This window comes from Cebidichthys violaceus, unplaced genomic scaffold, assembly GCF_023349555.1.
Source record: "Cebidichthys violaceus isolate CVI_PGR_0920_01 unplaced genomic scaffold, fCebVio1.0.p SCAF_17, whole genome shotgun sequence".
In the NCBI taxonomy this organism is placed as follows: domain Eukaryota; kingdom Metazoa; phylum Chordata; class Actinopteri; order Perciformes; family Stichaeidae; genus Cebidichthys; species Cebidichthys violaceus.
This window is the reverse complement of record NW_027176340.1, coordinates 9,204,342-9,228,442: the sequence shown is the minus strand read 5'-3', so window position 1 is coordinate 9,228,442 and position 24,101 is coordinate 9,204,342. Positions and strand designations below refer to the sequence as shown.

General features: G+C 38.8%; 3 protein-coding genes across 4 annotated transcripts; 2 read left to right on the top strand and 1 right to left on the bottom strand.

Annotated features, from left to right (window-relative positions):
• Positions 1-6,963: 6,963 nt before the first annotated feature.
• LOC137873974 (adenosine receptor A1) lies at positions 6,964-9,896 on the top strand. The gene is made up of 2 exons (XM_068712512.1): positions 6,964-7,430; positions 8,410-9,896. The coding sequence occupies exons 1-2, from the start codon at positions 7,075-7,077 to the stop codon at positions 9,044-9,046; spliced, it is 993 nt and encodes a 330-aa protein (XP_068568613.1). The 5' UTR covers positions 6,964-7,074; the 3' UTR covers positions 9,047-9,896.
• Positions 9,897-13,241: 3,345 nt separating this feature from the next.
• On the top strand, positions 13,242-15,461 carry rplp2 (ribosomal protein, large P2). Of its 2 annotated transcripts, XM_068712507.1 has the most exons (5): positions 13,242-13,327; positions 14,635-14,758; positions 14,846-14,894; positions 14,986-15,081; positions 15,335-15,461. In XM_068712507.1, exons 2-5 carry the CDS (start codon positions 14,636-14,638, stop codon positions 15,409-15,411), a joined length of 345 nt encoding a protein of 114 aa, XP_068568608.1. In that variant the 5' UTR covers positions 13,242-13,327; position 14,635; the 3' UTR covers positions 15,412-15,461. The 2 variants fall into 2 exon arrangements, with proteins under 2 accessions (XP_068568608.1, XP_068568607.1); XM_068712506.1 differs by having other exon boundaries at positions 14,635-14,894.
• Positions 15,462-18,320: 2,859 nt separating this feature from the next.
• Positions 18,321-22,553, bottom strand: LOC137873525 (apoptosis facilitator Bcl-2-like protein 14). Its single transcript, XM_068711755.1, has 6 exons — positions 22,233-22,553; positions 20,727-21,340; positions 20,436-20,537; positions 20,040-20,101; positions 19,064-19,324; positions 18,321-18,870 (listed from the first exon to the last, which is right to left on the bottom strand). Exons 2-6 carry the CDS (start codon positions 21,328-21,330, stop codon positions 18,832-18,834), a joined length of 1,068 nt encoding a protein of 355 aa, XP_068567856.1. The 5' UTR covers positions 21,331-21,340; positions 22,233-22,553; the 3' UTR covers positions 18,321-18,831.
• Positions 22,554-24,101: the final 1,548 nt, after the last annotated feature.

The following is a 24,101-nucleotide window of genomic DNA, read 5'->3' as shown; positions in this document are numbered from 1 at the left end:
GTGTTCATATGACTTTGCTATGAAGCCCCTAAATAAGATCTGGTGCCTCAGATCTTCAGAAGTCACATAATTAGTTAAATGAAGTCCACTTGTGTGCAATTTATGTGTCGCCAAAAAGCATTTTGGAGATGTCAAACATGTCTTACTTTTTTCTTTAAGCAATGTCTTTTTTTCTGGCCACTCCTTCATAAAGCCCACTTCCTAAAGTGGTCCTGTACTGTATAGATACTCCAATCTCCCCTGTGGAGCTTTCCAGCTCCTTCAGGGTTGTCTTTGGCCTCTGATTACTGTCCTGCTTGCCTGCTCCGTGAGTATTTGGTCCTCTCTTGACATAGCTTGCATACATGTGGATTTATTTAACAAATTATATAACTTCTGATTATGTAGCACTAGACCTTATTTATTGGCTTCACACCAAAGGTGGATGAATCATGTAATCCCCTTTTGGTGTGAAGCCCCTAAATAAGTTCAAGAACCACTTTTTATGTTCGTATTTTCTAGGCTTTTTGAAAATATTTTTTTTTTCACTTCACCAATTTGTAATATTTGATGTACTATAGGTCCATTACATAAAATCCAAATAAAAATCCAATATAATTTTAGGTTATAATGCAACAACATACAGGCAGGTGAATACTTTTGCAAGGCACTGTTCTTTTGTCAGGAGGAAATGATGCACGGAACGTTTTGGTAACTATTGTTAGAAATTTGTCACAGTGTTAGGAAGTCCTTCTACCACTCTGAAGCCCGATAGCTAAGTTAACCGCAATCACATCCTGAAAACATCACACAAACTACTTTCTTACAGAGGCAGCAGCACAGCTATAATACTAACTGCTGCATTGCAGTCATCTGTCATGCTGTTGTGCCCGTTAGTTTCAGTTAGATATAGCATATAGCATCACATCTTGTATAGCAACATGACATTTAGTCAGTTTTCTTATAAGCACCGGACACAGTCTCTGAGAAATAGCCTCTGCTTCTGTTACCCTGATCCTATCTCATGATCCAATCTCATGTGGTGTCTTTGTGCTGTTGCTTGTAGTGGTGGTACACGTGTCATCTAATGGCACACAATTAAGTGACATAAATAAATGTTAACAACTTCCATATGAGAGTTCAGAATATCAGAAAGAATTGTCTCAGTTTTCAAAATCTAATTCCATTAAAGATGTCAGTTATCTCTGCCTGTCTCAGCCGAAACAGTAATGAGTGCAATGCAGTATATATTTTCTTTCAAATATCATATGAGCCTAAATTACACGCATGTAGTTTGTTTATGTTTATAATTTTCAAAAGTGGTTTACATAAAGCTATTTGATTGCACCGGGAGCGTGTGCGCCGCAATCTGCCCCACCCAGAGCGTTTCAGAAGCGGAGCGCTCGAGGGCACCACCCGCGAAAATCATGAGATTCCACAATAATCTGCGTAACAACCACGGATGTATAAAGAGAACAACAAACACATAAACGGTTACTTTACCTGCACTTGAACTGCTGTTGATTTGGTCATGTTTCCTTGTTTTTTGAGACATTTTTAAGCTTGGATATATAATCTTACATTATTGTGGTCAAAGCAAAATATAAGAAGAAGAGAAGTGTAGAAGAAGAGCAACGACAGAACAAGCATAAACCCGATCCATGGGCTCTCTCACGCCCTCTTCTTTGAGGCAGAGTAGTGTTTGCCTCTCTGTGCTTTTTCACTGCGGTTTAATGTCAGATCAGCAAGACTAAATATGTTCTACACAGACGTGAAATACAGTACATATTATATGTAAAGAAAGGACATATAATAAAAGTGTGTACAAATATTACAGAAGTGACAAACAATGAGAAAGCAAAAGGCATGCGCTCAACCCAGTTTGTGAGGCTCTGCCTCACATGCCTCCCCTGACCGCATGTCCCTGGTGCAAAGAAATCTTACTATGAATATTTGTAATTACATTTATTGGTTTCTCTTTTTATTTTGCCTGTTTTTTCTTCTTTTCTTTTCTATTTTTGAAAGAATGAGTATTTAGGGAGGACAGCTCTCTTACAATATATATAAATGTCATAGTGCAGTCTCTTGGTAGTATCGGACCGATCAGGTGATGACTAAAGGTTGTTTACAACTGGCACGTTTAAGAGAGTGGAATGTTATGATTTTGTGAAGTAATTGCTGAAAAGGTGGAGGTTCACACTGACACAGATTTCTGGCCTGACATGTGCCAGTACTGTGTGATCAAGTAGCCTAATTACAAAACGTGATTACTGTATACAAGCTCATAAGGGTCACATGGGTGTCACCAATTCCACTTCCTGTCTCAGCATGAATGGAGTATTACTGAGCTGGCATGACAGAAAAACAAAAAATATGTGCAAGCAAAGCAAACAAAGATTTTCTCCAAAATGCACCATGTATGAAAGTGATGATAGCAGTACAACAAGGAACTGGGTAGATATTGCTGAACATGCTTTTATCAAGCAGTTTCACCCCAAACAACACTCAACAAAGAAGGAAGCACGAGATCAACCACCATCCACACACTTGTTGTCCTGAGACCTCAAGGTGACACGTAAAACATATCATCTATCACAATCCATTCAAACACTATAAAACTATAATTAAAAAATAAATAGCATTGGCTCTTAGTATGGTAATCTTGTTTTAATCCGTAGTATATGCCAATTCTGAGAGGTATTCTGGTAGGCCTGAACCTCTGCTGGCATAAATTACACCACCTATTGACAAGGGGTTTAGCCACCATGTCAATACTAGTGAGAACGAAAATTGAGAGTTAAGAATAATGTGGCCATTACCAAAATCATACAATCAAAATTGCAAACCCTCCAGAGAAAATAAAATTGCCTAAAAGTTACTCACTGAGACAATTACTGCCGCAAACAATGAGTATAGTGCATTTTATCCGTTCAGCTCGACAAAATGGAATCACAATTGTTATTTTCACAAACATAGACACAGTTTAATCTAAATCTTTTGACCCGCTTTCAGCTTGAACTTGAGTTTTTCGAGGTGGGAAAGGTGTGCAGCTAACGCTAGCATCTTGTCTGTTTTAGCATTACATTAGACATTGGTGGGAGTTAACGTTAGCAACGATACCACACTGTAAAAAAAATACTTCATTACAAGTATAGGCCCTGCATTAACAAAATTTCACTTGGTAAACGTATAAGTGTAATCTGGAAAAATATACAAGTTTAGGTCCTAGCATCCTAGCATTTTACTGTAGTAGTTGATTAAGGTGTAACTAATTTGTATCTATTCTATATAGGACTGCAATTATACATATCTAATGATGTATTCATCTGCTGATTAATTTCTTGATTAAGCAATTGATTATTTGGTTTGTAGAAATTAAGAAAAATTGTGAGAAAGAAAATCCATTTCCATCTGAGGTGTCCTGACAGAAACAATGAAAGCAATGGAGCGCATGCAGGAAACAGTTTTGTATCCAGTGGAGGGCAACACAGCTCTAATGGGCTGTGATGCTCTTCAACAACATGTTTAAGTTGGTCAACATTTCAGTGACAGACTTGATCGTATGTTCACTGTTTCTTTTAGTTAGTTATGGAGTCATCCTGTCCCCAAATAGTCAAGAGTCATTTAGAATAAACTTGCAACAACACTGTTTAAACATAAATGAAAAAAAAAACACACCCAGGTGACATAAAATTGAGTTTCCACTTATACCCTCACTTCATGTAAATGCTGTTCCTGTCTGACATCATGTGACCAAATACAAGTTGTACCTCCAATCAGCTTATTCATTTGAACACTTATATTCTTCTGGAGGTTGATCAATTAATATCGACACAAAGGGAGACAAAGTAGCAGCGGACTCATTATGTCAGAGTGAAATTAATTCTGCAGTAAGCTGGGATGCTCTGTGAGGATGTTGAGAATAATTTTGTTAATTGGAACCGGTAATAGAAGCCCTACTGTCGTGTAATCCCTGTGGCACATGCGCCAGCGGATCCTTGCGAGGCCATAATTAAATGCATTACATCTGTTTATAGATAATGTTATGTGGTGCTACTAAGGGGAGTCTTCTGTAGAGGAATATCAGTGGAAGAAATGATGATGGTAATCTATGATGGCATATCTCTAATGCAGGGGTAGGCACGCGGTCGTTTTACAATGGCGCTCTAGAAATAAAAGCGCAAGAGAGTTTTTTGTAAATGCTGAAGTGCATTCTCATCCACATGCCAAATTACCTCTTTCACATTGGCAGTGTGCGTGGCCTGTTATTAATAACATTAGTTTGATTGATTTGTTTCCTTGGCCGCATTTTACGAAGACGCACCCTGCTCTCTCTCTAAATGACTTCTTTGCAGAATGTTTGATTCGGTTTATTGCTGATGAACAGGATTGTTGGAACGTTGTTAATGATTTCAACCCAGATTAACTCATTATATAAGGATAGCAGCCTTCTTGTTTAGTGCTGTCACATAATTACAATGTCCTGATTATGGGAGGCACATTTTTTTTTAGAAATATTGCTATGCATGTTGCCTATAATTGTGGAATACATTTGGTTTGGTGTCATAATTAAACTTAATGTTAACCTTAATGATGAAATGGCACAGTGATTAAGAAAATGTATTGCACTTTATATCAAAAAGGTAAATGTCTTTTCTTTCATTTTACAGGTCAAAATAACCCTTATTTTGTGTGGCATAAAACCATACAAGTGTGTATTAACATGTTTCTATCTGTAGCAAAATCAAAGGGATATGCCGATAATTGACCATCAATACTTGGTGGAACAAAGTAATGTAATTCCTCAGTCATGTTACATTCATTGTCAATATTTAACCACAGGACTACAAAAGAGACCTTTTACATTACTGGATCGATCCAAGAGGGGAAGAAAAGAAACAAACTGGAATGAAGAAATGGCAGCAATAACAATAGAAGTGCAACAAATGCCGTGTATAGTTTTCAAATGCTGAACCAATATGTTTGATGCGGCAGTACTTTTTGACATTTATAGCCATTGTGTTTTCAGATTAGAAGTGATAATGAAAGCCACTGGAGCTAATGAGTGCAGAGCCCTAATAAAACTGATTCAGTGTCAGCTCATGAACCCTCTAATGCTTAGCCCAGAGCCTGAGATCAGTCATGTCCTAAAACAACATCCTGAGTCATCGCTTTCTTTATGAAAAAAAGAGTATATTTACTGGCAGACATTGAATTTGCTTCCCTAAGCGACTGAAGACCATCTCATTGATTGCCTGCTCAGTGATACTTGCTGCCAAACTCTTTTCATTCTCCGATAGATAATTTTTTATCGAACATTTGGATCTAATTCCTACCTGCAGTTTACTCTGCAGTGTCCAAGTTATAGAACGGTTGGAGAGAAAAAAATGCGTCATTGAAATTGAATGCTGTCACTGTGACAGTGACTCTAAAACATGTATTAAAGAAGCACCACTTAAATGTGTCGATTAAATCATCATAACATGATGAAAGCATTAAAGGTTTTTGCTGCAGATGTTACTGCACTGAAATATGAATTTGCTAATGTTAGTAGATGTAATAAATTATGAATTGAACCTTAATCGCCATATTAACTCCAATTTACCCATGAGTCTCTCTTATTGATTTTGCAGTGGAACATGAGTGCACTTTAGGTCTTCAGTCATACTAAAGAAGATAAAATCCAACAATAATTGACTCACATGAGAAAGAACAAAGAAACATTCATAGTGTGATGAAACACACAGATTACTCATTTTATGTGGTTTTATAGTGGTTTGACATTTTGAAAAATATTTTTTTCTTGACAAGCGTTAGAGGATTAATACTGCTCTCATATACGTCAATCAAGTACAAGGCTACCCAGCAACTGGTTAGCTTGGCTTAGCGTAAGCAGGGTCACACAGCTAGCCTGGCTCTGTCCACAGGTGACAAGTAAGTAGTCAGTCAGTAAGTCTCGTAAAAATGACATTCCCATTCAACGAGACTGCGCTGTGAATTCGATTTCAAGGGAAACATATTTTGACGTGGATTACATTTGCTTTTGACCTAACACAAATAAGTTTCAAATGAGTCAGCCTGGAGGAGGTCAAGGTGGTGGATGGGTTAAAAACACTTTGCCTAAACATAACCAAGTTCTTTTGTTGTGTTTTTGTTTTGTTTAAATTTTGTGGTCATATAAAGCCAAACCATATTTTTGTTATTTTTTTTACCAAACCTAACAAATTAGTTTTGTTGCCTAGCGTAGTAGTCTGTTTTTTTTTCCACGTGTTTCAAACTGCGACCATAATCCGGGAGGAAACACGTTTCCCTCTAAACAAAATTAAATGCAGTTTAGTTGTATGGGGATGTAACGTAGAGTACGTAACGTAGGGTACATCCCCATTACAAACAAAACATTTTTTAATGGATCCCTTAAGATTGGTTCAGGACAAATTGTGACAAGGACGAGCAGGACATTTTAGCTGAAAATTAAACTGGTCAGTGCAGTCAGATTTACAAATTTCGACTCTCTTTCTCAAGCATATCTTTTTTTGAACTTTCATCTACTAACTTGCATGCTGATACCAATGAATGTGTAATAAGATAAAATCAGCTTTAGTGCACATCCTGTAGTTGAGAGCTTTTTATTATAACACCCGTTTAAAACTGCATCCTGTCATTTATTACGTAGAGACCTCAGCATGCTCTCAGAAACCACACACATACAAACGCTTAATGTGAGCAAAACTATTGCTGCAGAGTACTGCATGAAAGCAAAGTCCCTCCCCTCGATTTTATGGAGCGTGTTTATGACGAGAGAGAGAGAGAGAGAGAGAGAGAGAGAGAGAGAGAGAGTTAGGATGTAGAGGAGAAGTGATGGGCTGGAATCCAGTCTTGCGCAAAGCTTGAACAAAATGCTAAGGATTAATTGTCCAACATCCCTTCAGGAGCACAAGAACAACGCATTGTTGTGGCAAAGAGAAAAAGCACTTCTTTCAGCTAGAGAACACACATAATGGAAAATGTATTTTGCTAAAAAACACTCCAAAGTGGAGGCAAGAAGTTTTAACAACCAATTTTGATCTGAGCCAAGGTAAGCTGGGAATTGTAAAAATGTCTTCTTTTCCTGGTATCAAGCGTCGGGAACATGTGGACATGATGTACATCTCCATTGAGACAGCTATTGCCCTGGCCTCTGTGGTGGGGAATGTGTTGGTGGTGCTGGCTGTGTGTGTGAACCGGGCTCTCCGCAACACCACCTTCTGCTTCATTGTGTCTCTGGCTGTGGCTGATATCGCTGTGGGGGTTTTGGTCATCCCTCTGGCTATTATTCTTAGTCAAGGATTTAAAACTCAGTTCTACACCTGCCTCTTCCTGTCCTGCCTGCTGCTGATCATCACCCAGAGCTCTATCCTTTCCCTGCTGGCTATCGCCATCGACCGATACCTGCGTGTCAAGATTCCCACCAGGTGAGGAACTTTTGTTAAACCAGTCGGTTATAGTTTCACTTTAAAGGGGTGTAATATAGTTTTCTCAGGATTTAGACATATTGACAGAAAGTATAAAGGTTAGTTTGGTTAGGGTTAAGTTGGATGATGAATGTGGTGATGATATTGTTTCGAAGAGTAAGACAGTATCAATTTGCTGTAATTAGTGACGGTCTGTTTATGGTAAGAACAATAAAATATTCATGATTGAGAGCAAAGGGAAGCGGATGTCATTTTCGTGCACATAACTATGACTGGTTGGGATTGCCTGTTCCAGTATGTTGCAGCTTTCATGATAGAAAATAGCCTCTGAAATATATTACTGGCATAAGTGCTATTCATTCACAAGCCTGTTTTTCGAATTCTATTAATACCTCATTACACGGCATGTATCACATGCCATACAAGTCAAATTGAGTATTTAAATTTTTTTTTTACCCATAATTACAAAATTGTCTCTTAGAATCAACATATTGGTGAATTGAATTCCTTCCTTAAACAGCAAAAGCCCTCAATTTCCTGATTATCCTTCTATATCTAAAGTTACCCTGATAGTAGTAACAGTTTCTTTTTTCATTGCTTTTAGCATCAGAGAGCTAAAGGCGTGCTTTTACAACAGAGAGTCAGTGTCTGACATGGCTACATATATCCTTGTCTGGTTTAATGCAAATCAATGGGCTGGACATCAAAAGCTTTTAAGCAAATGAAAACGTCCCTGTCTGCCTAAATAACTGACATGGGCACAGTTTGTTAAACGAGTTTGGCAGTCACCCATTCTACTTTTTGTTTGCTGATGCTAAAAGCTGGCACTTGAGAAACATCCTTCTGAACATTAATCTATGGATGGGCATACTAAAAAGAAAACCCAATTCTAATGTAGAAGGACAGTATGCATGTATGCATTTAAGTTATATTAAAAAAAAAAACTTGTCTCCATTTGTGTTCCAATAACTCTGTTCAGGTACAGCACCATAGTGACCCAAAGGAGGGCATGTGTGGCAGTTTGTCTGTGTTGGATCCTCTCCTTCCTCACTGGATTGGTTCCAATGATTGGATGGAATAACCGCCATGTTCAAGGAAACTTCAGCAGTTCCAGCGACATTGTCTGTAAATTCACCACGGTCATGAGGATGGACTACATGGTGTACTTCAATTTCTTTGGCTGGGTGGTGGTTCCCCTGTCCATAATGATCGCCTTGTACACCGAGATCTTTAGGGTGATCCGGCGACAGCTTAATCAGCGTGCTGAGGCCACGTGTGACGGAGAAAGGTACTATCGAAAGGAGCTGAAGCTGGCCAAATCTCTGGCCTTGGTGGTCTTTCTCTTTGCTGTGTGCTGGCTGCCAATACACATCATGAACTGCATTGACTTCTTTTGTCCAAAGTGTTCCATACCCAAGTTTGCCTTGTACTTCGGCATTTTCATGTCCCACGTGAACTCAGCGCTCAATCCAATGGTGTATGCATTCAGGATAAAGCCGTTCCGTGTCACGCTGATCAAGTTCGGTCGCCGGTGCATGTTATGTAAGCCCACGGAGCCCACCCCATGTCCCACCAGCACACCGGCCCTGACGGAGAAAGTGGATGTACACCTGTAACAAGGACTGGAGCACCACTGTGGCTTACAGCGAGATGGTGCACCAATGACACTCATGGGATTGTGTGATATTTTGAATATCAACCCATTCACGAACACAAAAGCAGAGTCAATGGACAAGTTCATTTCTGACCTATTCTAAATTCATTGACACTGTTTGATTTTAAGAAAATTTGCCTGCAATCAAAGGAAAAATATTATTAACTTGCATTATTTGTTTTCACTTAAGGTTTCCGTAATTGATTCATATTGAATTCTAATAAATATGTCAACATAATAAGTGATGGAACAAACATTTCATGTTCAAAAAGCTTGTTGGGAAACACACCAGAATAAACGTGCATAACGGCTTCACTTAATATGCTAATGTTTCATTTACAACAAGTCAAATACATTTTAAACAAGACTAAGAGTCTACAGCTATACCAGCAGCTCTGTGAGGCTGTATTTAGGCACAACGGTGCTTTGAACTAAATGCTAACATGCTGAAGCTAAACAGGTATAATGCAAGCAGCAATCTCCAGTGCTGAGAAATGAAGCCAATGCTAAAGTGCCAATAAATGCAGTTCATCAAATGGCAACTTGAGGCTGGCTCCAAAAGCGAGCCCCATGTTAAAAAGCCAAACTGTACAGCAGAAATCAACATGTTATTTAGGCTTAAAGTTGGGCATAATTAAGGCGTGGCTGCTCTGAGTGACAGGTGGGTGCTGTCTCAGGACGCTATCTGCTATCAGTCTGCTCTGCTGCGTCACTGGACCACCCACAATCCACTTTTTCGCTCATTTTCAGAGTTAGGCTGTTTCATCACTGCCAAGATGGCGACGGCTAGAGACACCCACTTTGAGCTTCACAATGGCTCTTCAGAAACCAATGTGTGACGTCAAAGAGACTTCGTCCATATTTTATAGTCTATGGTATTATGTTAACCATCTTAGTTTAGCGTGTTAGCATGCTAACATTCGATAATTAGCACTAACTAACATCTGTTTTGCAAGAATTTGATCATAAGCCAATGTAATTAAATTAGTAAAATTAGAATTATTATAGTTCATCCTGAGGGGAACATGAAGTTCTGTATCAAATTGCATGGCAACCCATCATGGACACAGAGACATTTCACTGGATAAGTGAAAACTTTGACCTGCCGGTGGCGCTACAAAAACAATGTCAGGAGATCACCAAATTCGCTAGGATTCTCCCTCTGCGCCACATATGTCTATTTATCATGACAATCCATCACACAGATACACGGATGTTGAGACATTTTTATCCGGATCAAGTGGAGGACTGATTGACGGAAAGACTGCTAGCATAGCTAAAAGTGCGATTGGACTTGGCACAAAAAACATTATTGGATGTTTGAGTCGTCACGTGAAAAACAAGCAGAAGAGTCAGTATGGAAATTTATTGGATAAAATCAATAGAGAGGACAGTGTGTTCTGATGAGAAGTGGAGGGGCCCTGCCTAGAATGCAAATTAACAAAAAAATCGTGAAACCAAATGGAACAGGACTCTGGCAACATTAAAAGCAATCTGGAAATTAGTCCTTATCACAGGATGCCGGCATCATTTCAGCTAATTCAGCTAGCTTCAGGCATATTTCAATAGCTATGGCAGACATTTGAGTAAATTACCCAGAGAGCTTTATGATGAAGTGATTTATTCCAACTCTAAAGCCAAAGCTTTGTTTAAAGCTGTGTCAGTTCCGCTTTGTCATCAGTTTGACTTCTGCCTTGTTTCTGTCCATGTCACACCACTTCCGCTCACAGATCTTAATGGAAGACAAAGAAAAAAAGAGTCTAATCTGAATCTGGTTTAGAATATGCATGTCTGAATGTTTTTTGTCATTTGATATGTGGGTTTGGTGTGGATATGGTAGTGAGGCCCACGGAGATATTTATTTTTCTCATATTTATGCTGCGCCCACCTGAGATGTTCACACATGAACATGCTGGCGTCATATCAAAACGTATGTCACCATCTGTCGCCTTCATCCTTGATGAGGGATTTGAAACTGCTGAGTGTGGTCTAATCCTCAGCCCTCGTCTTAGTAAGGGAGGTGCTGCAAAACCAACCGGCCTTTACCACCTTCGCAACACACACTCCCGTGGTTGGTGGCCTGTCGAACGCTGAAGGGGCACAAGCATGGTGTAGCTGTGGAGACAAAAAAGCCAAGAGTCTCAATTTTGTGTCAGCATCTTATCTTCTTCCTAAACTAATCTTCTTTGAGGTAAGACCCTTCACATTCATCCCAAAAAACAGCTGCAAAGCAAAGATTTTTGAAGCTTCATATATCTGTATTTTAGTCTCCAAAAGCAATATATTTTTTTTTATATATCTTATTGAAATTCTCAGACAAGTGAGGGAAAGTTGCAGCACCGAACCACAAACAAATGGCTGACACAGACGGAGCAGATGGGGGCCAAGACCTGGAGGCTCCGGAGGAAGAGCTGGATAGCGAACACACAGCCCTGATACACTTTGGTAAATACTATGAAGCCCAGCGTGCGCTACCTTGGGAGCAGTGGACCTTCAGACAAAAGGCAAACTTTTGTATGGACCGCATCTTCCTCTGGTTCTTGGTCATTTTTGTCATCATGTTACTGGGAGAATTTGGCTTTAAAATGTGGTATGTGATAAACGTGCAGAAGATTGCAGAGTTTGTGTCAGATTCGGTGGTCTTTCTGTTCGAATGGCTCTTCGCCCAGGAAAGACAGGAGGAGTTTTTTGAATTGTAGGTTATGAAAGGGTGACCACTTCATGGTATAATCATGTTTTTGTGTTTTCTACATTGTGGTACTACAAATGCCCAGTAAATAATTACTGCTCCATCTTAGAAATACAGCAATGTATTGGGGATGATTTATAAACTATGTTTTGATGATGAATTAATGGAAATAAATAATGCAATCAATTGAATCATTGTTCTGTCATACAGTATACGGCACACACCATTTTCAGCATCTCCACCTGAGTGTGTCCCTTTTTTGTGTATTAATACCCTGGTTAGGATGTCCCGTTCAAGCTGATGACATTGCAACATGCATTGTAAAATGCTCAATCAGTGTCAAACTGTATGTGTGTTTCTTAATAATAAAAAAATAATTTAATTTAATTATAAAAATTGATATCAGAGTAGACACAATATATAATATTGGCATGCAATGTACATTCCCAGATTTAAAGCCAATTGCGGGACAATTTAAGGTGAAATATCAGGTTGCAACTTTAAAGCTATTTTAGAGGCACATATTGTAGTTTTGGCTCCATTACATTTGTTTTACACCTAGTGACCACTTACTATTATTTGCAAAAAAAGATATATATTATAGTAGATCATCCAACCCAATTGTTATAACATCCATCTTGACCAGCTACTACTATCAAAATGCTACAAAATGCTTCAGTAATAATAATCCTATAATATAATATAACATTCTAAAAGGGACTGCATAATGAACTATTATGATACTTAATGTACAATTTACCAGGAATATTTGTACTTCAACAATATTATGAATGAAGAATTTTTACATTTAAAGTTATATTTTTTCATTGAGTTGTTGCTCTTTTCACTTTAATAAAATATATTAACACGTCTGGCACCACTGTAACAGATGAAATACAGTTTCTCTTCAGAGATAGATTGTACTGTTAATATCAAATAATTATGAGATAAACTGTTGACATGCAGTATATTTTGCACCATTTAACAAGCTGACAGAAAATGGATTTGTGACAATTTTAGTTTAAGTCATTTTTAGTGTAACTATTAAGAACATTTGACAGTTCCAGCTTCTCAAATGTGAGGATTTGATTTTCCTTTAATGTACTTTCACTTTTAATACTTATTTTCAATGCAAGACTGAAAGTATTTTACAGAATTACAGTGTTTACCAACCTACCTAAGTAAAGGATCTGAACTAGAAGTACACACTTGCGGATTATTTTATTGCATTACTTACAACAATAATGCAAAAACTAGCAATAATATTAATAATAAAATAAAGCAATTGTTTTAATAACACACTATTTATATTCAGAAAGTTGTTATTAAAATACTGAATAAGTACAGTGTTACAGTAAATAATGGGATAAATGGATACATTTCTTTAATCCATGTAATTACACTCGTTCATTGGTTTATCTAACGGATGACGTAACGTCAGTGTACCAATGAAATCAACATGTTACAGTCTTCCATAACTTCCGGTTTCTCCTCTTCCTCTTTTCCGGATTTTTACTTAGCGTGACCGACGTTTCGTGTCTGTTTAGACTTAAAGTAAGTCCGAATTTGAATAATTTTTAACGTGTGTGTAAATTAGTTGGTGTCAAAACTGTGTGTTCAATGCGGCATGTACTCGGGGGTTGGTTTTAGTTCCTGAAATACGTGGTGCTGCTGAACAAGAAGCCGCTGTCACTAATGGAGGGCAGCTGTAAAAACACGTGCCGCCATGCTTTTTCTGTTCGCTCTAAATCACAAATACTTCACAGCGGTACAGAGTGACACTGCTGGAGAAATAACGTTACAGCTCAAAACAGTGAAACTCTTAACGCCGACCTTTGGTTGTCTTCCTGTCTGTTTGATGGAAGTCTAAGCATAATTTCAATATACCAAGAGCTAAAGCTAACAGCTAACGGTAGCTAAGCTAACAGCTAACGGTAGCTAAGCTAACGGTAGCTAAGCTAACGTCAACCTGGGCTCCTCTCAAGCGTTTCACTCGCTTATATTACATGCATGCATTTCATCACACTCGAGCTGATGCAAGAGTGGGCTGCATCAGGAATAACCGCATGATAATACTACATTAGGATACTTTTTAGAAAATATATTTATTAGTTCAAGAATCATTCAGTCACTTTACATGATTAGGCCGCTGTCGTTCATTAAGTTATACCACAGTTCGACCTGAAGTGAATAGTCAATCACGTAGTAAATTGGCAAGAAATAATGAAATGAAAAAACTGAATGTGTCTGATTTGTTTACTAAATAAGCAATCTGAATACATCATCTTGGGCTTTCATGTGCATGTCATATTCCAAACTAGCCATAGGGAAAATATTCAGCGGCTTTATTGATAATGGAATTATTAATTTCACAATTCATCATTTAAAAATGTGAAAATGGTGACAAATGGCAATCACAAATTAATTGACATATTCACACTGCTTATTTTGTCAACAGTCTAAAACCCTAAGATCATGACAATGATTTGAGACAGGAATGACAGCATCTCCTCATCAGCTTATTTATGATTTGAAAAGCTGGAACTGGGGAATGTTTGGCAATTTACCTTGAAAGTCAATAATCGGATTTATGAAGATATATTAATAATTTCTCCTCTAAATCATGGAATTGGCTAAAGGTGAATTCAGCAAAAGAAATTAATGTTGTCTTTAGTTATGTGCGGTGTATTTTAACATGTATTGGGGTGGATTAAGTACCAGCTGGTTTTAACACATGCAAGCCTGTAGGTTGAGATGCGGGTCGTCTTTTTGTTATTTTGCACTCTCTGATTTGACGTCAGAGTTGCATAACCTGCATAGTCACAATTTGTTAATTTTGTGCGTCTCGCCCGTCCATACAGAATGCGTTACGTGGCCGCTTACCTCCTGGCTGTGCTCGGTGGAAACACCAGCCCTTCTGCAAAGGACATCAAGGCCATCTTGGGCAGTGTAGGAATAGAGGCCGATGACGAACGCTTAAACAAGGTATGCCATTTAACGACGTCATATTATGCAATTCCCAAAAAACGTGATATTGTTGTGGCTGAAGTTGAATCTTCTGTTTCTCTGCAGGTCATTAGTGAACTTAATGGGAAAAACATCAATGAAGTCATGAACTCAGGTAAAGGCCACTTAGTGCACATGCACTGAAGCTTTCAAGATGTTGTTCATGGAAGAGTGCTAAAATTAGTATTTCTTTCCTTTGTCCACAGGCCTCTCTAAGTTAGCCTCCGTACCAGCAGGTGGTGCTGTGGCTGCTCCTGCCGCCGCTGCTGCTGGTGGGGCCGCTGGGGCTGCGCCTGCTGTTGGTATGTGCACACCCTTCATTCTTGGCTTCAATTTGATGAATGTTGATGTTTTCAGTTTCTGGAGGAGAATAGCTTTAAGTTCTAAATTGCATTATCATATTGTTGCATTTTGATAGCACCCACAAATGACTCTGTGGCCGCATTTAGCAGTCCTACAACAACATTTAGCTGGATTGGTCATGAGTGCTGCTCAATATTCTTCCTGACGTCTGTCTGAAGTGTTGACTGTTGTCTTTCTCCGTCTTGTTTCCAGCGGAAGAGAAAAAGGAAGAGAAGAAAGAGGAATCAGAAGAGTCAGACGAAGATATGGGCTTTGGACTCTTTGATTAATCTGTGTTCTCTGTTTGAAAAGCAATAAAAATGTAAAAGGTTTACACTGATCACATTGTCTTTGTGTCCTCTGTGAAAGGTTTCATCAGCTAAAAATAGTCCAGACAGGGCTACCTGTCATCATTAGACAATCTGGACCCTGCATGTGGTCAGCCTGTCCTGCTGTTGGCCAAAACACACATAATGGCTCTGGCTTAAAGGGACCAGCCATGATCCAACACACAGGGTCCCACCACAATCCAAAAACCTGCTGCCAGTTTGCAGTTTATGGACAGTTTTGTCATTTCATGTATTTAACAGCCAATGTTAATGTATTGTAATGTTGTTTTTGACATTGTTAGTGAACATCAGTAAAACCGTCCTATTTAAACAAATCAGAAGAGAAACAAAATGCCTTTTTTCATTTGTAATTAAGTAGTTTGTCACTAAAGTTTAGATGTTTAGACATTTCTCAATTTCCTTATTTCCAGTCTTACAAAGACTCACTTATGCTGAAATGTATTTGGTGAGGTTATTAACAAATAAAATAGAGGTTAGGGTTCCTCAATAAGCAAGGATTTATGTAATCTCCATTAGGACTTTCTCACGGTGAAAATGTACTTTTTGATTAACAATGGATGCAGTCCAGCAGCAGAGCTGTCATTAACGTTAATAATTACACCTGTGCTATGACCAACAGTCTGCTTTGAAATGGGCCTATGATAAAGAATTTGAGCTGATATGATAGTCAGGACTCTGGATACGTGGTGTATAAATTATGTGAGTCATCAGTCACATCACAATTCATCTTTTGTCATTTCCTTTTAATTCAACTTTGAATGTATGACAGCTTTTTTAGTCACTGAACTCGTCAACACCCTTGACTAATCCTGAATCGTTACCATCATTTTTCCACGAACTGTTCCTCTGCACTTCCTGTTCCTCTGCACTTCCTGTTTTTGTCTTACCTGACAGCCACCTGAATTTGTGTCAAAGTAAATAGGTTTAGGTGAAGACGTCACTTTTACTGTTATGAAAAGAAACACAACTCTGAGCGTAAAGAAAAAAAGACACGTGAATGTATTATGAATTTAAACATTAACACCAATTTGCATTCACATGGCAGCGAATGAGGACGCGAGAACCATTGTGTTTATTGAGCAGTCTCTTCATCTTTTTCTCCATTTGCTTCTGCCCCCCCCCCCCCTTTTCCCTCACATATGCGAGTACAAGTGTTGCATAGCACTGTGCTGCCGATTATACAAGAATCCCATGTGAGCCCATTAGTTATGGCCGGGTAAAAGCCTGCAGGGAAACCTGTTCCACAGGTGAGAGCCAGCCATCACTGCATGCTTCAAGCATGTAACCGACAGACTGTCACCTATAATTACATTACAGCTCTACTGTAGATGTCAGCAATCTCTACAAATACAATACACACAAACGCGGTTTGTTAAGCTGATCAACCCACACTGTGCATACGGCTGCAGCAGTTACTGCCATGACATGTTCATTTCAGTCTTGCAGGAATGTTCTTGTTTTTTAGTTTTTTTCAACATTCATCTGTGCAGTTCAGAAGGTGTGTAGTAAGACTACAGAGGTGTGGCAGAGTCAAGGTATTGTTAGTTCCATTACACAACTATTATATAACAGCAGTACTTCCTAACCTTTTTGATGTGTGACCCTTTAAAATGTTGCTATGCTAGCAACCCTTGGTTGCATGTACATATATATATATGTGTGTGTGTGTGTGTGTGTGTGTGTGTGTGTGTATGTGTACACAACTCAACCAACACTAACAGCTCTATTAAGGGATACTCCCATCCAAAAGCAACTACAGTATTAGCCTCCAGCTGTTTGACATAAGTTTAACTAGAAAGGTGTGTCTGCAAAGACCACTGCTGTATTGTGTGACTGAATGAATATAACCCTGGGCTGTAAGGCCTTGTATAACACACTTCTTTCAAACTCAAACGCAAGGGCCAACGTTTGCAATCGGCTTGAAGTTATCGCATAAGACACATACAATCTTGCCAAAATCTAAATTAAACTCACCAAGCAGTCTGTTGGGGAGACGAACTCTGTTAGCTGTTAGCCAAACACACAGACCAAAACAAAACACTAATAGTGAGCGAACTGTTTTCCCCCCACTGTGTCTCTCGGGCGCGAAATAGTAATCTCATATTCTTATAAGTAGAACTGTTTTGTGTGCGATATGCTTGCATCATGAGACTTGTGATCCATGCAGCAGGTGACTGCCTGCACCCATATCCTCTTGTTCTCTGTGTTGGATAACAAGTACCTATTGTATATTTGTCATGTGTTCTATGCCTTAAGAATACAACGTGTATATATATATATATATATATATATATATATATGTGTGTGTGTCTGTTGTTACACAGATAAAGCACCTCTTATACTTTACTACCACGGCCTGCACAGCCTGAAACAGGATGTTCCAGTACACAGGCCCCTGCCCTTGATCACTCTTGTATATAACTCAGTGTGATTTTTACTTCTGGAGTGCACACTTCTACAGAGTCTGAGTGACTCTGTGTAACTGTGCCTCTTCTCTGCCAGAGAATAAATACTTTTAAAAGAGAAGTTCTGTTTGACAATGTTCTTCATTTCAGCTTAAAAAGACTCAACAGCGGGTAAAATCATTTTCCCACCACAGTCAGTAGGCAGCCGATGGCAGTATAAAACAGGTAATAAAAGGTGTTTCGAGAAGGTCTGAGTCACCGCAACCATGTGAGGTCCTTGAGCATGCATACAGCAGAATGGACAGACACAGAGGTGCACACTCGCTCACGGACACACACAACAAGTAATCACGGGATTCTCCTGGCGGAGATAATATTTACCAATGAACAAAGCCTGACATTGATATATAGTTTCATAGTGAGAAAAAAACACAGATTTGAGCATTAAATTAAACATATTTTATTTGAGTATGTAATATGAATGCCAGCATTCATATCAACAAATACTACACTACATTTCAGTGTAGCTTCTATTAACAATTCTAGAAATATATAATACAAATATTGCACTGAGTCTAGCTTATATACAACACAAGTTATTGCATTGCATGTTTTTATCACTACAAATCAATGGAAATAACTTATGGAATTCAATGGTGGACTTGTAAAATCAGCTTTTCTCAAATATTGCCACATTGATCTTTCAGTTAACACTTTTGAAAAGTAAACATTCAAATCTACCAAATTCTTCAACTGACAACATCCCGTTACTACCACAAAACAGTACAAATCATGTAAATGAATACAAGCTTAGAATGTGTTAGGTGTGTTTGTGTTCTTAAAAGGAGAAATTCATGGTTGCAACACATCCTTAACCACATCTGTGGTGCTGAGAAAAGTTGAGCACTTCACTTGCAGCAGTGTATTCTTGTTTTTGTTTTTGCATGGTTGCCTCTTAGTCATCACTGTCAGACCCTGGATGATCTGAACACGCCTGAAAATGACAAACAAAAGCATTTTAAACCAAACCTCTTGGTGTGCCTATTTGTTTTGGTGACTGTTTAAATGCTGCACCATTTTTACAGATATGCTGCACATTTTTATACACAGAATCATTATGCGGATTACACATTTTTATGAAAAGAGCACCAAAGCTGTCTATCTCGAATGTAAGGTCTGATTCTTACCTGTTGGTATTCAAATCGGTCGTGTAGATAACGGTTCCCCAGGCCAGTAATGTGACCTATGTGCTGTTTGGAGAGCCCTACTATTCTGGCTGTAAAGTCGAGTGTAAAGGCCAACTTGACCAGCTCCGGTGCCGTCGGTAGGACAGTGGGAGGATTGTGGGTCGGCGATGCTTCCGTCTCCAGATACGCATCGGCCAACTTCTGAAAGGAAGAGTACGACATCCCTTTGAAGAAGTTGCTCAGGGTGGGGTTGTCTTTTAGCTGGAGGAGATGAGGAGAGGAAGGCCGTCAGTAAATACAGGACACTTTGACCTATCGGGGATTTTACTGCTGATAAACACGCACTGTAAAAGGACTGACACACCATGGGATCGCCTGTAATATATTTCTCTATTTCCATCATTACAGCAGGTGACTGACCAAACACTGTTTTCTTTTATTTTCAATTAATCTGCAGATTATTTTCTCGATCAATCTTAAAAACGTTGAGAAATAGCGGTGAATCACAAGTTCCTTAAGCCTGAGGTGATGTCATCACTCCTGTTTTGTCTGATCAACAGTCCATACGAAGCAAGTCACATGTCTGTGTTTTGATAGCAGGCCTTGTGACTCTCACTGTTGCACACCCTCCCTCTGTCAGAACGGTGATGAATGATTTGACTCGAGCGAAGGTAAAGAGCAGAACAGGAAAAGCTGTTGCACCAGAAAATGTCTCACTCACTCACTTGTGTCATGGAGTTTGTACTTTTTATGATCTGGACTTTATGACACCGTTTATGGTTTATTGATGTGCTTTTGCTTCCTGTAGAAACTGCTGAAGCCCCAAAATACTTCATACGTACATTAACCAATTACGTAATCTCATGAATAACCCCACTCTGTCCGAAGCATTTAAAGCAAATTATCATGTAAATATTCAGAAATTGTTAAACGCTACACAGAGTTTCATCAACTCAGAACAGAAATGAATACCAACCTTGTAATCTATGGCATCGCCCTCCTCCTTTGTCAAAGCAATGATCCTGTCGATTACGTCCTCTGAGAGAAACCAAAAACAAGGGGAGGTATAATCAATATGCTGAACATTTTATGAAGTTATGGGGATTCATTTCATCTTTGAGTTATTATATTGATGCAGAACTAAGACGCACAGCCAAGAGAAATAATTATTGATACAAAACTTTCACTGCTCATCACAGTACACACTGCATTTATCAGAGAAATGCTGTTTATCGTCTGGTGTGCATTAAACTGCATGGGTTTGTTTTTATCACAATATTTTCTGTCAAATTAAAACAAAAGCCTTTTAATGATGCTTCAATAATGCAGATAAACGAAAGTGAATTGAAATTGAAAAGAAACTGTTCCTCACCATCAGAGAGAGGTTCCTCTTTTTCTTGGACCTCGTGTATAATTTTCTCCAGTTCCTCCGATACCTTCTCGTAGTAACGGTACGTCGGTTCCACGCTGACGGCTGGAAAAAGAAACCATCAGTTTACTGTCAATGCACTTCTGCAGGAACAATAATGCCGTTTAAGCATCTTTACAAGAGATTTCCACTGATTGTGGTCAACAGGTATTTTAGAATTGAATCATATTCATCATTTCTTATATCACACAAATAAGGTAAATTTATCCAGACACGTGTAGTCATTAAACTTACCTTCAACTCGAGTGATGTCAGCATGGTTGAAATCTATAGGTTTTTTCACAGATTGCCGCCTTTCGGAGAACCTTCTTCGAAGGGATTTACGTCTCGTGGACTTTCTTTTCTGTGGATTGACTCTAATTGTGGGCAGGCAGGTGGTCACAGTGTCAGAGGCCTCTGCTGCCGAGGGGGACTCGGGTATCTCCGGTGGACTGTCCTGCTCTTCATCTTTCTCCTCGGTAACCTTTCGAGAGAAAATACCCAGGAAGCTTTTCCAAAGTGAGGGCTTCTTGTTTTTCTTTGACTTTTTCACGGGTTTCTCGGATTCCTCCGGACGCGTCTCAGGCTGGTCTGCGGTGGGGACCGGAAAAAATTTACCAATCTCCCCGTCGTTTGGCTCATCAGCCAGGTGAAGGCAAGTGTCGCTGGAATGTCGTCTCAGCTTTCTCGGGTTCGTCACCCACTTTTCTTTCCCCCCTGCCCTCTTATCCCCCAGTGTCCCGTCATTGAGGCTGAGGCTGCGCTTGACATACACCTCCAGCAGACGTATTGTATCCTTGTGAGGCACGTAAATCAGCTGGCCATTGCTAGGCTTTTGTGTTTTTGTGTGTGTTTCCATGGTAGGACGACTACAAGAAAGAGAAAACATCACACATACGGTAGGTTAACAAGATTGTTTTGCATACCAAGTCTGCCATTTTCAGTCAGAAAATACTTGAGCTCTTTGGAAGAAGCCTTTGAAGCCAAAACAATTAGTTCATTAATCATTAAGTCAATCGTCAGAAAAATTGCTTTATCCCAGGATTTTCTGCTATTCCTTTATTATGTGATAATAAAGTGAATACCTTTGGGATTTGAAGGGTTGGCCGGACAAAACAAGCCATTTGAAAATGCCAATTCGGTTGTTTTTTAAACTATTTTCTGACATTGTATAGACCAAAAGATTAGATAATAATAAAATAATATAAACCATCAAGTTAATAATTAAACAAGTTAGTTAATAATACAAATAATCAGGAAAATAGTCAGCAGATTACTTGTTAATCAAAGCAATGAGTCACAGAGGTTGCATCTAAATATTATTTTTTTATTATCAATTCACTTGACAATTATTGTCTTGTTCAATCAATTTGGTCTTAAAAAATGTCCATGTCTAATTATTCAAATAGCTTGTTTGTCTGACAAGCAGAATAAAAACCCAAAAGGTATTCAGGTATGTATCACAAGAGGAGCTGGAACAACTTCAGCAAAATGACTGAATGCATAATCAAGCAATTATCAAAAAGGTTACCAACTAATCTCGTAGATTGATTGTTGATCGTTTACAACTTGTTCATGGACCAGAAAGACTCCTGCATTGTATTCTATTAAATTGCTAGTCTGTGAATGTCGTAGCTGTAGAAACGTCTTCAAACTGCTCTAAAATCAGAGGAATATGAGGAACTGTAAAACGAAAGCAATAAATAAATGGCTGTAGCCATGAAATGTTTCTGGATGAAGCTGCTGTGTCTCTCAACTCACCTCGTCTCCTTCAGCAGCAGCAGAATGCTTTAACTCCCCGCAGACATCCGCTTACAGTAAGTACACAGAAGTCATTCTTCTCATGAAGGGACTCTCCGCAGCGCGTCTACCTGCTCGCATTCTCCGCCCATGTATGGACACGTCTCTGCCGTCCTACCTCACCTGGAGCCACCTGTCGTCAACGTAACTAAATGAGTGGGCGGAGGACGGGAAAGGAAAACGCTTCCTGCTAAATTTGAGCTCACAGACGTCATGTTGTTTTTACACTTGTGTTTGGTTTCGTCGGGGCTCCTCAGCTCTGCTGTAAAACTTCCCCTCGCGGTCGTCTGGCCACGTTTCACAGGAAGTAAAAGCTGCAGAGGTCATTTCCTATTAGAGGCTGGCTTTGAGTCTATTATGCTATTATAGGCTGTAATAACCCATATAGCGATGCAACTAGTGACTATTGTCTCGATTAATCGACTAGTTGTTTGGTCAATACAATGTCCGAAAATAGTGCCCTCAAAATGTCTTGTTTTACATATTCAGTTCATAGACGAGTAACGAAAACAGAAAATATTCACATTTAAGAAGCTCAAATCAGAGAATTGTTACTTTTTTCCTTTAAAAAATCACTGATTAATCGATTTCTAAAATAGTTTTTAATAGCAATTAATTAAAAAGTTGGCAACTAATCAATTAATTATTGCTACTGTACCTAAATACATTTAGGAGTTTGCTGTAACAACATAAGCTGCATACAATATCATCAATAGGCATACTCTGTAATATCCGTGTTCAGTTAACAATGGTCAATAGTCAACACTGATTGATTCATTGATTACCTTCCCGGGGGGAAATTGGTTTGCAGTACTACAATAAAAACACATACACAAGGTACAAAAGAAAAACACACAAACAAAGACACAGTCTGCACATGGCAGAAGCCCAAAGTAAAAAGCACAATACTACTCAAGATGCCTTCAATAAATAATGTAGCCAGATGCTTTTTATTTTTTGGTGTTGTACTGAGGAAGAGGCTGTCATGTATTGAAGTGGACAAAAACAAACAAACAGCAGTACCTTCAGAGGTTAGAGCTTGTGTGGTAAGGTGTCAGGTTATAAATTAAATTGTAATTGAGCTATTGATTTGCATTAGCTGTATTGATTTTACGTTACATGTTTTATATCTGCCTTTCAACATCTTGTTGGACCATATTGGATATAATGTTCAGTGTTGAATAAAGTTTTACTTCACTCACTTCAACATCTTATCCCTTGGATCAGAGAGCTTTTGTAGATCCATAAATAAATCAAATCAAAAGGCATTAAGAACTAGAATAGGCCTACGGTCTGAGAATAGAGCCTGTGTGTTGAATTTTGTTTTGTTGTTTTGATTTCATGGTCAACTCAGATGCTGCAGATCAACAGGGTTGCATAATGCTGGGAGGCGTTTCCAATATTTTGTCCACCCTATTTATTTCAATGAGTGAAGACCAAATATAACACCACACAGTACACAATACAATAACTTACCTGTTTATACATATACAGGTAAAGAGAGAGAGAGAGAGAGAGAGAGAGAGAGCAACATGCCAGTGACTGAATGGACCAAGCTATTATGACTCAGACACGTTTTACCAACATTTCGTAATCACTGTTTTTCTCTCCAGCCTGCAGATATGAACTGGATTTGGTCTCGTACAGTTGTAGGCTGAGAGTTCCAGGAAGTGACTGTAAAACTCAGAGTAAAACTATTTTCACAGAAGGAAAAACTACCTGACCTTTTATTTTCCTATCGATGACTGATCTCTTATCTGACTTGTTGATTGGAAACATGAGACGTTTTCTGTAACCGAAAGCAACATGACCAGGTAGTCGCTCAGCTTG